The 14,235-nt window shown below is 46.7% G+C and overlaps 1 protein-coding gene across 1 annotated transcript in view; it reads left to right on the top strand.

Annotated features, from left to right (window-relative positions):
* LOC146206977 (heat shock 70 kDa protein 12A-like) overlaps nucleotides 1-12,136 on the top strand; it is a 76,207-nt gene extending 64,071 nt beyond the window's left edge. Inside the window, exons 7-8 of the mRNA XM_084576006.1 lie at nucleotides 1,396-1,727; nucleotides 11,849-12,136. Of these exons, the coding sequence (XP_084432132.1) occupies nucleotides 1,396-1,727; nucleotides 11,849-12,136 (620 nt within the window). The remainder of the gene's footprint in view (nucleotides 1-1,395; nucleotides 1,728-11,848) is intronic.
* Nucleotides 12,137-14,235: the final 2,099 nt, after the last annotated feature.

Raw genomic sequence — 14,235 nt, 5'->3', positions numbered from 1 at the left:
TACAGCTGAAGCGGAAACTTTTTCGACGTTCCGCTCAACACTGGCTCAAACCCTGCTTCAACAGCGCCTGCAGTACGCTGTTGCTACGGCGTCGGACGCGTACACTATAGGAGCCAGTATACAAGCGCTGTCGGGCGCAATTTGAGACGCTAGCTAATTTATATGTTGCTCTTGAAATGTCATTTAGTGTGAAAAGTGAGTTGTTGAATTGGACAAAGGTCGTGAGTTTTCTCACTCGGGCGCCGACGCTGCCGACGCCGCCAGTTTTTCGGTGCATGGTGGTTCGGCACGACGACGGTGCGTCGGCGTTCCGCCGCACCGCATGAAGTTCGCAGAGAAAGTTCGCTCCATGTGGTTGGCCCTTAACTGCTCCCATCTATGTCTTTGAATACATCCTCTAAGCGAGCTACAAATAGCATTGGGGAGGTTGTGTCTCCTTTCCTAACACCTTTCTTAATTAAACTTTTATCGCTTTCTTTGTAAAGAAACAGGGTTGATGTGCAGCCACTCTTTTTTTATGAAAAAATTGGGTTGCAGTGCAGCCACTATAGATATCTTCCAGTACTTTCACATGTTGCTCACCTACCCCCTGACTTCGCGATGCCTGCATGACTTCTGAGGTTTCTACTGAATAAAATGCTTTCTCGTAGTCAATGAATGCTATGTATAGGGGCTGGTTATATTCCGGGCACGTTTATATCACCCGATTGATAGCATACATATGATCAAAGCTAGAGTACTCTTTCCGAAAACCTGCTTGATCCTTTGGTCGACTAAAGTCTAAGGTCGTCCTCATCCTATTAGTGACTACCTTAATAAATACCTTGTACATAACGGATAGTAAGCTGATTGTTTTGTAATTTATCCAGTCCTTCGTGTGAATTAAGATAATATTAGCATTTTTTTCATGATTCCGGTACCCTCGATGTCACCAGGCATTGCGTATACAGGGTGGCCAATTTTTCTAACAGTACATCCCTTCTTCCTTCAACAAATCTGTAGTTACCTGATCGTCCTTAGCTGTTTTACTCCTGTTGCATACCTCCTACAGCTTTCTTAACCTCATTCTTCGTTACTGGCGGAACGTCTGATTCCGCTTTACTACTGCCAATCTCACTATTGTCCTCACTACTTCGGCTGCTTTATAGGTCACTATAGAGTTCCTCAGCTGGCTTGATTATCTTGTCCATGTTAGTAATGACATTGCCCGCCTTGTCCCTCAGTACATGCATCTGATCTGTGCCCAGTTTGCTCTTCACCGCTTTCAGGCGACCGTTCTTTAAAGCATGCTCATAATACTTGGTTATGTCGGCCACTTTGCGATTAGCTTTGATATCCCTGCCAGTTATATCCCGTCTGTTGGAGTGTCTTAATCCGGCGTTTCCGGGGCCGCAGGCACCAGGTACATGGTGGTGGACTGCGGCGGCGGCACCGTGGACATCACCGTGCACGAGCTCCACGACGGCACGCTCAAGGAGCTGCACAAGGCTACGGGAGGGCCCTGCGGCTCGCTGGGCATCGACCGCGAGTTTGAGCGCCTACTGCGCACCATCTTCAGTGCCGACTTCATGAACCAGTTCCGGCTCAAGAGGCCGGCCGCTTACGTGGACCTCATGGTGGCCTTCGAGGCGCGCAAGCGCAACGCGTCACCCGCTAAGAACACGCCGCTCAACATCTCGCTGCCCTTCTCTTTCATCGACTACTACAAGAAGTGCAAGGGCATCACCGTGAGTACCTAATAATGGGCAAGGAGCTGCTATCCTAGGATGAACAATATGTGACTTTATAGAGAGTCGCCGCCGTTCACCTTTATCTATTTCTTCACATCCGATGACACACAGTAATTTGCATTCTTCCCCCATAATTTGAAAGCTGTCCCCCGTGTGACTCATTCTAGCTATCGGTATCAAATCAGTACGGATCTGAACACGGCCACTGATGGGTAAACGCGATATGGCCGCTTCGTTTTCAATAAATAGGGCAGAATTACGGGCAGAATGTCCGACCTAGTCCGATACTTGAACGGAGCCACGCTTTCTTATTGCATTAGAGAAATCGCTACTTTGGCACTATGTGAAATGCCAAGTGGATTCGCTCAACACGCACACAACTATTGTGCTTCTCAATTTCAAAATAAAGCTAAAGTTATGCATTCACGAGCTTACGTCAGGCGGAGATCGCAGCAAAAGTGAATGCGGATCGTTGCTGGCGAGATAAGGACATGAAGCTAAACGGCGCGTAAAGGGAATTTCAGAGCTTCAGCAACAGGTAAAAGACGGCTAAACGCGCGGAACAAGATTAGTTCAGCTGCTTCTAAAGACATGCTTCCAAGGTTTTCTTATCGTCGGAAAAATGAAAAATCTGAGGCCCTGTGCTTCGTGAAGCTGACAAAACACATGACGCCCTTCATGTGAACCCACCTCCGCCCTAAATCCAGCATTCTTGCGCAGAAAGATTGTATGGTAAACGAGACTGCTGCGTACGCCACACATTGCGCCGACGCGGCCTGAGTACCACCACTCCCAGAATGCATCGCTGTGACGGTAGAGCAAATGGTCGTGAAATAGGTCCAATCTCGATTCGTCTACTTAATTTAATAGAACGTCATTATTACATGTTATTATTAATAGCGGTGAAAAAAACTGAGCCGGGCGCACCATCGAGGCACGTTCGAATGACTCGGTTGTTGGTGTGGTTCAACTCCACGTACAGCATTTTGTCACTCGTCGCCAGGGAGAACAACGTACTTATCATCATCATCATCATCATCAGCCTGATTATACCCACTGCAGGGCGAAGGCCTCTCCCATATCTCTCCACTTAACCCGGTTCTGTGCTAGCTGCATCCACTTGACCCCTGCGAACTTCTTAATCTCATCCGCCCACCTAACTTTCTGCCGCCCCCTGCTACGCTTTCCTTCCCTTGGAATCCAGTTTGTTACCCTCAGCGACCATCGGTTATCCTCTCTTCGCACTACATGTCCTGCCCATGTCCATTTCTTCTTCTTAATTTCCACTAGAATGTCGTTAACTTGAGTTATTTCTCTGACCCACTCTGCACACTTTCTATCTCTTAATGTTACCCCTACCATTTTTCGTTCCATAGCCCTCTGGGTTGTCCTCAACTTAAGTAGAACTCTCTTGGTTAGCCTCCACGTTTCAGCCCCATAGGTGAGTACAGGCAAGATGCAACTGTTGTATACTTTCCTCTTGAGCGATACCGGTAAGTTGCTAGTCATAATCTGCGAGTGCTTGCCAAATGCGCTCCATCCCAATCTTATTCTTCTTGTTATTTCCTTTTCATGGTCCGGATCTGCGGTTACTACCTGTCCTAAGTAGATATATTCGCCTACTACTTCCAGTATTTCGCTACCTAATGTAAACTCCTGTTCCTTCCCGAGGCTGTTGAACATTACCTTAGTCTTCTGCATATTGATTTTCAAGCCTACCTTTCTACTTTTCCTGTCTAGGTCATCAATCATTATTTGCAGTTCATCTCCCGAGTTGCTTAGCAAGGCAATGTCATCAGCAAATCGCAGATTACTGAGGTATTCTCCATCTAGCCTTATCCCTAACTGCTCCCATTCCAAGTCTCTGAATACTTCCTCTAAACAAGCTGTGAATAGTACTGGGGAGATTGTGTCTCCTTGCCTAAGACCTTTCTTTATGGGAATTTTGTTACTTTCTTTATGCAGAACTATGGTTGCTGTGCAGCCACTATATATATCTTCCCGCACTTTCACGTACGGCTCGTCTACCCCCTGATTTCGCAATGCCTGCATCACCGCCGAGGTTTCAACTGAGTCAAATGCTTTTTCGTAATCAATGAATGCTATGTATAAGGGCTGGTTATATTCCGCGCATTTTTCTATCACCTGATTGATGGTATGGATATGATCGATAGTAGAGTACCGTTTCCGAAACCCTGCTTGATCCTTTGCTTGATTGCAGTCTAAGGTTGTCCTGATTCTATTAGCGATTACCTTAGTAAATACCTTATACGTAACAGACAGTAAGCTGATTGGTCTGTAATTTTTAAGGTCCTTAGAGTCCCCTTTCTTGTGAATGAGGATAATGTTTGCATTCTTCCATGCTTCCGGTACCGTCGATGACACCAGGCACTGCGTATACAGGGTGGCCAGTTTTTCTAGCACGATATCCCCCCCGTCCTTCAGCAAATCTGTAGTTATCTGATCCTCTCCAGCTGATTTCCCCCTTTTCATAGTTTCTAGTGCTTTCTTGACCTCGTCCTTCGTCACTGGTGGAACGTCTGACTGTTTTTCCCTACCGCCAATCTCATTACGGTCCTGACTACTTTGGCTACTGTAGAGATCTGTATAGAACTCCTCGGCTACTTTGACTATCTTGTCCATATTAGTGATGACGTTGCCTGCCTTGTCCCTTATCGCATACATATGGTTTTTGCCTATGCCCAATTTCTTCTTTACCGCTTTAAGGCTTCCCCCGTTCTTTACAGCATGCTCAATTTTCTCCATGTTATACTTCCTTATATCGGCCACCTTGCGCTTATTGATTAGCTTTGATATCTCGGCCAATTCGATCTGGTCTGTTGGATTGGAAGCTTTCATACTCTGCCGTTTCTTAATCAAATCTTTCGTCTCCTTAGACAGCTTACCGGTATCCTCTCTAACTATCCTACCGCCTACTTCTACCGCGCACTCGGTAATGATATCTCTGAAATTATTGTTCCTTGCCTCTAGGGTAATGTCGCCATCCTCAGTTAGAGCTGAATACCTATTCTGTAGCGAGATCCTGAACTCTTCTGCCCTCCCCCTCACCGCTAATTCGTTGATGGGTTTCTTTCTTACTAATCTATTGCGTTCCTTCTTCAGATTTAGGCTAATTCGGGACCTCACCATCCTGTGGTCACTACATCGAACTTTCCCGATTACCTCTACATCCTGCACAATGGCGGGGGTTGAACACATTATGAAGTCGATTTCATTTTTAGTCTCTCCGTTAGGACATTTCCATGTCCATTTTCGGTTCTTCCGTTTGCTGAAGAAGGTATTCATGATTCGTAAGTTATTGCGCTCTGCAAACTCAACTAGTAGCTCCCCCCTGCTATTCCTAGAACCAATGCCATAGTCACCTACTGCCTTGCCTCCTGCCTGTTTTTTCCCTACCTTGGCATTGAAGTCGCCCATTAGTACAGTATCATCATCATCATCAGCCTGACTATACCCACTGCAGGGCGAAGGCCTCTCCCATATTTCTCCACTTAACCCGGTTCTGTGCTAGCTGCATCCACTTGACCCCTGCGAACTTCTTAATCTCATCCGCCCACCTAACTTTCTGCCGCCCCCTGCTGCGCTTTCCTTCCCTTGGAATCCAGTTTGTTACCCTAAGCGACCATCGGTTATCCTCTCTTCGCACTACATGTCCTGCCCATGTCCATTTCTTCTTCTTAATTTCCACTAGAATGTCGGTAACTTGAGTTATTTCTCTGACCCACTCTGCACGCTTCCTATCTCTTAATGTTACCCCTACCATTTTTCGTTCCATAGCCCTCTGGGTTGTCCTCAACTTAAGTAGAACTCTCTTGGTTAGCCTCCACGTTTCAGCGCCATAGGTGAGTACAGGTAAGATGCAACTGTTATATACTTTCCTCTTTAGCGATACCGGTAAGCTGCTAGACATAATCTGCGAGTGCCTGCCAAATGCGCTCCATCCCAATCTTATTCTTCTTGTTATTTCCTTTTCATGGTCCGGATCTGCGGTTACTACCTGTCCTAAGTAGACATATTCGCTTACTACTTCCAGTACTTCGCTACCTAATGTAAACTGCTGTTCCTTCCCGAGGCTGTTGAACATTACCTTAGTCTTCTGCATATTGATTTTCAAGCCTACCTTTCTACTTTTCCTGTCTAGGTCATCAATCATTGTTTGTAGTTCATCTCCCGAGTTGCTTAGCAAGGCAATGTCATCAGCAAATCGCAGATTACTGAGGTATTCTCCATCTACCCTTATCCCTAACTGCTCCCATTCCAAGTCTCTGAATACTTCCTCTAAGCAAGCTGTGAATAGTACTGGGGAGATTGTGTCTCCTTGCCTAACACCTTTCTTTATGGGAATTTTGTTACTTTCTTTATGCAGAACTATGGTTGCTGTGCACAGTATTAGTACAGTATACTGCGTCTTTACTTTTCGCATTGCCGATTCTACATCTTCATAGAAGCTTTCAACTGCCTGGTCATCATAACTACATGTAGGTGCATAGGCCTGTACAACCTTCAGTTTATACCGCTTATTAAGCCTAATTACGATGCCTGCAACCCTCTCATTAATACTATAGAATTCATCTATATTACCCGCTATATACTTATTGACAAGGAAACCTACTCCTAGTTGTCGCCTCTCTGGTAAACCTCGATAACACAGTACATGCCCATCCTTCAGTACAGTATATGCCTCATTCGGCCTCCTAACCTCACTAAGCCCTATGACATCCCATTTCATGCCCTCTAGTTCCTCTAACAGCACTGCTAAACTAGCTTCACTAGCTAGGGTTCTAGCATTAAACGTTGCCAGGGTCAGTTTCCAATGGCGGCCTGTCCAGCGGAGCCAGGCTTTCTTAGCACCCCCTGCTGCGTCACAGGTCTGACCGCCGCCGTGGTCAGTTGTTCCGCAGCCGCTGGTGACTGAGGGCCGAGGTTTTATGGAGCTTATCATAGGAGGTTGTGGCCAATTACTGCACCAGGGTGGCCAACTCCTGTTCTGGTGAGGGAGTGCGTTGCCGGAGGTGTTCACCGGCATCAGGTCGCACCCCAAACCTGTATATGCAATTCCATCGACACGCGGATTTTTTTTTTTTTTGTCATCCGGTGGAGAATTGCGCGGCACCGGGATTTGAACCCCGGTCCTCTTGCATGCGAGGCGGATGTTCTACCGCTACGCCACCGCTGCACCGTAACGTACTTATGTGCACGCCTTATTTCGTTTTCGGGCAAAGCAAATTCGCTCTTTATGGTAGCGCAGTATAAAATCATTACAATAGCAGTGCGTTCATCTCCGCTGTCCCCTTCAGGCGATGCAGCTGGCAGTGGCCAAACACAGCCCGGCTTCTTACTGCGCCGTCTAATGCTAGCGCACTAACGAAGAGACTCCAGGACGCCTGTGTCAATTAGGCGGTGCCTGTCAAGTTCTAACGTTTTCCTTGGTTCCAAAGTATGTAGTTGGCCACATCGATAAGAAAACGTGCCTTCAGGCATACTGCTGAGCAGGGAACGTGACTGGTGATGCATACTGGAGTTCCCTGGCATTGTACAGGATGTAGAGGTGATCTAAAAGGTGCAGTGACAACAGTCTCGAATCAGACTAGATTTAAACAGGGAACGTAACAGGTCAGTAAGGAACATGGCCATCAACTAACTAGCGGTGAGATGGAATGTATAAGAGTTCAGGATCTCGCTACGGAACAGATATTCAGCTTTAACATTAAACCAAGGAAGACGGCCTTAGTATATAGAAGCGATGAACGATACCTTCAGAGATGTTAATACTGCGTGTGAGGTAGAAGTAGGTGGTGAGATAGAGAGGATACTGGTATTATCTAAGCAGACAAAAGATGAGACGTCAAAGTATGAAAGCCTCCAACCCAACAGATAGGATATAACTGGCAGAGTGTTCAAAGGTAATCAATAGCTGCAAAGTGTCCGACATAAGGAAGTATAACACAGAAAATCGAGCATGCTCTAAAGAACGGTGACAGCCTTAAAGCGGTGAAATGGAAAGTAGGCACAGCCAAAAATCAGATGTATGTGCTACGGGACAAGGCGGGCGATATCATCACTAATATGGACAAGATAGTCAAAGTACACGAGGAGTTCTATACTGGCCTATACAGTAGCCGAAGTAGTCAGGAGAATAATGAGATAGGCAGCAGTGAAGAGCAGTCAGATGTTCCGTCAGTAGCGTAAGAAAAGGTTAAGATGGCTTTCAGTTCAGTTCAGTTAAGTCGTTCAGTCGTGTCCGACTCTTCGTGACCCTATGGACCATATCACGCCACGCTTTCCGGTCTCTCACTATCTTCCTAACGTCACATAACTTCATCTGCAGCGCCTCGAGGATGCCATCTAACCATCGCGTTCGCTGCCTACCCCTTCTTCGGTGACCCTCAACCTTTCCCAACATCAAATCTTACTCCAGCGACTCCTCTCTTCTCATCTGATGACCAAAGTAGCTGAGCTTTAACTTTAGAATTTGACCCTCCAATGAGCAGTCAGGGTTTATGGTCGACAATATCGACTGATTTGATCTTCTGGCCGTCCAAGGAACTCTCAAGAGTCTCCGCCATCACCACAATTCAAACGCGTCAATTCTTCGGCGGTCAGCCTTCTTCACAGTCCAACTCTCGCATCCATACATCACAACTGGAAAGACCATAGCACGAGTTATACGGATCTTGGTTGGCAGTGTAATGTCTCTGCTCTGTACTAGGCGGTCAAGGCTAGCCATGGCTCTCTTTCCCAGAAGCAGGCGTCTCCTAATTTCATGGCTGCAGTCTCCTTCCGGGGTAATCTTGGAGCCAAAGAAGAGAAAATCTGTCACAGCTTCCACTTCTTGTCCCTTGGTGCTCCAGGACTTGATAGGGCAAGGCGCCATGATCTTTGTATTTTTAATGTTCAGTTTAAGCCCAAACTTATCACTCTCTTCTTGTACGCGCATCACAAGTCTCTTGATTTCCACTTCACTTTCTGCCATTAAAGTGGTATCATCCATATATTTAAGGTTGTTGATACGTTTTCCAGCAATCTTCACTCCAGCTGAAGACTCGTCCAGACCGGCCTTCCTCATGATGCCCTCTAAAAAAAAGGTTAAATAGGCTTGGCGACAGTATGCAGCCTTGTCTCACTCCTTTCGCAATCGGAAACCAATCAGTAAGACCATGCCCAGTTCTGACTGTGGCCTCTTGCCCTTCATACAGGTTCCTGAGGAGACAGATGAGGTGAATTGCAGAGCTTGCCACGATCTGCTGTGACCTACGCAGTCAAACACTTTCGCATAATCAATAAAGCAGACGTGGATGAGTTTCTCGAACTCTTTTGCTTTTTCCATGATCCAGCGAAGGTTGGCAATCTGGTCTCTAGTTCCTCTGCCCTTGCGAAACCCAGCTTGCACGTCCGGAAGCTCCCGATCCACATACTGCTGCAACCTACCTTGGAGGATTTTCAACATCACCTTGCTAGCATGCGAAATAAGCGCGATCGTGCGGCAGTTGGAACAATATTTGGCACTGCCTTTCTTTGGAATGTGGATGTAAACTGACCTCCTCCAATCCTGTGGCCACTGCAGGGTTATCGAAATCTTCTGACATAATGTATACAGAACGTTAACGGCGTCATGGTTGAGGTTTTGAAGCAACTCAGCTGGAATGCCATCAATTCCGCTAGCTTCGTTCTTAGCAAGGCTGGCTAAGGCCCATTCAACTTCACTCTTCAGGATGCCCGGCTCGAGATCAGTAATCACAACCGTCTTATGTTGGGTTTGCACATCCGGGTCCTTCTTGTACAGTTCTGTGTATTCCTGCCACCTGTTCTTTATTTCTGAGGCTTCAGTGAGGTCCTTGCCTCATTTGTCCTTTATCACGCCCAGCTTAGCACAGAAGCTTCCTTTGATATCTTTGATTGTCTCATACAGAGCTCGTGTGTTCCTTAATTAGCTGTTGTCCTCAACTGCTTGGCACTGTATGTTCAGGAAGGCATTCTTATCTCTCCTTGCTATTTTCTGAAAATCCGCATTGAGAACCTTGTATCCTTCTCTTTCCCCCATAACTTTTGCCATCCTCCTTTCCTCGGCTATTTGCAAAGCATCTTCAGATAACCAGTTTGCTTTCTTGGATTTCTTTTGCTTTGGAACTACCTTAGTAGCAACTTCTTGTATTATATCACGAACATCAGTCCACATCTCTTCAGGCTCTCTGTCATCTAGATCTAATTCTTGAAATCGATTCCTCACTTCCACGGCATAATCTGATGGAATTTGATCCAGATCATACCTGAAAGGCCTTCTAGTTTTCTGCGTTTTCCTCAATCGAAGCTTAAATTTGGCAACAAGAAGCTGATTATCGGTCCCACAATCGGCCCCAGGACTTGTTTTTACTGCTTGTATGGCACTTCTCAATCTCTGCCGGCAAAGAATATAATCGATATGATTCCTGTACAGACCGTCCGGTGAAGTCCATGTGTACAGGCGCCTCCTGTGCTGTTGAAAATGAGTATTCGCTATGGTCAGGTTGTTTTCTTGACAAAACTCTACTAGCCTCTGCCCAGCTTCATTTGGCTCACCAAGACCGAACTTGCCTGTAATTCCGGATATTTCTTCACTCCCGACCTTAGCATTCCAGTCTCCAATGAGAAGAAGGACGTCTGATGATGGAGTGCAGTCTTAAAGGCATTGCAGGTCAGCATAAAATCTCAATGTCAGCTTCTTCAGCAGTAGTGGTTGGTGCATAGACTTGGATAACTGTTATGTTGAAAGGGTGACCTTGGATCCGAAGTGAAATCATTCGGTCGTTTTGGGGGTTGTACCCTAGCACTGCTTTGCCTATTCTTCTGTTTACTATGAGAGCGACCCCATTCCTTCTCCTGGATTCGTGGCTTTAGAAGCTATGAAAAGGTGGAACTAGCTAGGAGGATCAGGTAACTACTGATTTCTTCAAGGACAGGGAAATATCGTGCTAGAAAAACTGGCCACTCTGTATACACAATACCTGTGACATCGACGGTACCGGGATCATGGAAGAACGCAAACATACTCTTAATTCGTAAGAAAGGCGAAGCTAAGGACTAGAAAAAATACAGACCAATCAGCTTACTGTCTGTTACGTATAAGGTATTTACTAAGGTTATCGCTAATAAAATCAGGACAACCTTAGACTTCAATCAACCAAAGGATCAAGCAGGTTTCTGGAAAAGGGTACTCCACTATTGATCATATCCATACAATCAACGAGGTAAGAAAATTGCTCGAAATATAACCAACCCTGATGCACGGCAATAATTGCAAATTACCAGCGCTGCGACGAGAAGCAACAACGAGAGAGGAAGGACAAGGACAAGCATCTGACTCAGTTGAAACCTCGGCAGTCATGCAGGCATTGCGAAAACAAAGTATAGACGAGCCGTATGTGAAATTATTGGGGAGATATTTATAGTGGCTGCACAGCAACCATAGCACTGCATAAAGAGAGCAATAAAATTCCTATAAAAAAGGTGTTGGGAAAAAGACACGACCTCTCCAGTACTATTCACAGTTGCTTAGAGGAAGTATTCAGAGACTTAGAATGGGAACAGTTAGAGATAAGGGTTGATGAAGAATGCCTCAGTAATCTGCGATTGGCTGATGACATTACCTTGCTATGTAACTCAGGGGTTGAACTACAAAGAATGATTTATGTCCTAGACAGGAAAAACAGAAAGGTAGGCTCGAAAATGAATACGCAGAAGACTAAGGTAATAGTCAACAGGCGAATATGTATATTTAGGACAGGTAGTAGCCGCAGATTCAGACCATGAAAGGTACGCGAACAATCCTTGGACAGAAACTTCCACTGCTGCCACGGCTGTTCAGATTTACATGTGACCATTAGGACCACCCAATCGAAAAGGCTTGCGAAAATGTTCTTTATTTTACAACACAATTTCTCTGCCGTTTATGACGTGGAACCTCTTGTGACTACAGAAATATTTGTAGCAACATAGAGATTTTCTGTTGTCGCCGCAGAAGAGTACTGCAGAACTAGTCTACAGAAAAGCTGCAGAACTAAAAAAAGTAGCACACAACAGGTGAGGCACAAACGAGTTCTAATGACCTCGCACAATTGCAGGTGGAACAGGCCATCAAGCGCCACGGCAGCAAGGAGGTGAAGTGGTCGTCGCAGGGCATGCTGCGCCTGGAGCCCGCCGCCATGCACGAGCTGTTCCGGCCGACGCTGGCGCGCATCAGGGAGCACATCGGCGGCGTGCTGGGCGACCCACGGTTGGGCGCCATCCACTATCTGTTCCTGGTTGGCGGTTTCGCCGAGTCGCAGATGTTGCAGAAGGAACTGCGCGAGGCCTTCGCGCCGCATACACGGGTCATCATACCGCAGGTATGGCCTTTACCCTTGCCGTGAGCTTAGAGCGTAAGCTGCTGGGAAAGAAACAGAGCCAAATTTGCTCATTGTCCCTTTCAGACTGCGGGCGTGAAGCTACGCTCACAGCTAGAAACGCGTTGAGTATATCGCGCCTGTAGCTAATGGGAGTGTGCAGAGACGTATTCTGCGTGTTTCGTGTTTCGTAAAACGGGAAATCGGTGTCGAAAATTAATGAAACTTTCATGACTACGTATTGCCAACATAAATAGTGGGGGATTTCAATACTCTGCAAGCTGGCGCGGTGACCACTTCGCGGTGGACTACCGCCGCGGACTGGTCAAAGGAGGAGCTCTCTGGCTATAGGAGGGTTTACGATCCTGACCCTCACTAGATTGGGGAATGGTGCGAGCCAGGACGCCTTACCTGACCTCACCTTTATCAAACACATAATGTATTCGACGTGGTGCTATACACAAGAAAACGTAAGGAGCGGCCACCACATATTATAGGTGGTTGTGAGTGAGGACCTTTCAGAAGGAAGGGCAGAAACCTAGTCATGATCGAATTAGACGCTTTCCACAAAGCGATAGACGGAGGTCGAGAACATTAAGCATCAAAGAATAGGTCAGAGGAACGGCTGGAATGTCAAATACACTAGAAAAGAGGTTCCCCAAGGAGGCTCAACTCAAAGCTGCGGACAGCTGACACCTTTACCTGCGGGAAGCAGAAAAGAGCATAGAAAAACAGATTAAATCGGCAGCAGTGGAATCAAACGAGACAGATCGCCAGACTAAGCAAGGAATTTGAAGACCATGCGGTCAAGCTACCGAGCAAAACTGGGAATCTACCTGCAAAAGTAGGGAGTGTGTTGTTGGTCTAGCTAAGTTGTGGAATTGCCTTAGCTTCCTCCTGCAGCGTACCGAAGATCTATTGACAAAAATACAGAAAAGATACTTAGGATACTCCGGCATTGAGCAGCTCTCAGGGTTTGGGGGAGACCAAAACCGAAGTTGGACGAACCCATAACTGCAGCCGAAGTCCGGGCGGAGATCGCCAGACTCAAGACTGAATCTACCGCGGGTTCAGACTGAGTGAGCAACAAAATGCTCTGAAACCTCAACAACTCTATCACGGCTCATGAGTCTTATACAGAGATGCTAGGAACTTGCCAAATTAGCGGAAACCTCTGCAGCTCTTCATTATTCCAAAACCCGGCAACGAACTGTAGACCGCGTACCCAAGACCCGCTTCGCTGACCTCGAGCGCGGGCAATCTAAACGAGGCTAAGCAACTACACGGGGGGCAGTGGACTCGACCCGCTCTCGATGATAGACTATCGACCCTTGCTGTTCACTCAGGGCATAATACTGCAGCTCAAGCACTAAATCATCAATGCGAAGGCAAGGGACACGAGAGCCAACCTAGGAGTCGACCTGGCGAAGGGCAACTTTCAAGACCAGGAGGTGGGCAAGAGAGCCTGCAATTACACCAAGTACTTTCAGTTGAATCGCAAGCCCGAATCGAAATCGAAAAAGCAAGTCATTATGCTCGGCGACAGTGGCACTCTATACTGTCGCCCTTCCTATTCAATGCGATAATGACCACGCTACCCGAGAAACTCGAAGCCGCAGCCTGTATGCGGATATTATGCTAAAAGAAGCGACGGTAAAATCTAAGAAACTTCACACACGGCCATCCAGGCTATCTAAGACTGCGTAAGAGGCAAGGAGCTCAAACGCTCGCCACAAAGAATTCTTGCTGTAACAACCACCCCAGAGAGGGGCACGAAGAACGAGAAACCGCGTCCTGGCGGTCGGAGGGCATACAAATTTCATGGTGGACCACATCAGAGTGTTGCTATCCAGGCAAATGGACGGAAAGGGTGGCAAGGAAACTTGAAGGCTGCAGTCAGCAAACCATGAGACTCAACAGGAAAAACAGTGCCAAAATTGTTTTTGTAATCTGTATATTCATAACATTTGTATTTACTTCTGAATAAACTAAAATTAGGTGATCGGGAATGAGAGCAGCCACCTTAGTAAGGCTGGTCCAGACCTTCATCATAAATAGGATCACTTCCGTCGCCCATACCTCATCCTCAAGATCTGCAAGAGGCAGAAGATTGAGAGCATCGTCCG

This window comes from Amblyomma maculatum, chromosome 1, assembly GCF_055883805.1.
Source record: "Amblyomma maculatum isolate TAMU_Amacu chromosome 1, ASM5588380v1, whole genome shotgun sequence".
Lineage (NCBI taxonomy): Eukaryota > Metazoa > Arthropoda > Arachnida > Ixodida > Ixodidae > Amblyomma > Amblyomma maculatum.
The sequence above is the reverse complement of the archived record's forward strand: the minus strand, read 5'-3'. Positions and strand labels throughout refer to the sequence as shown.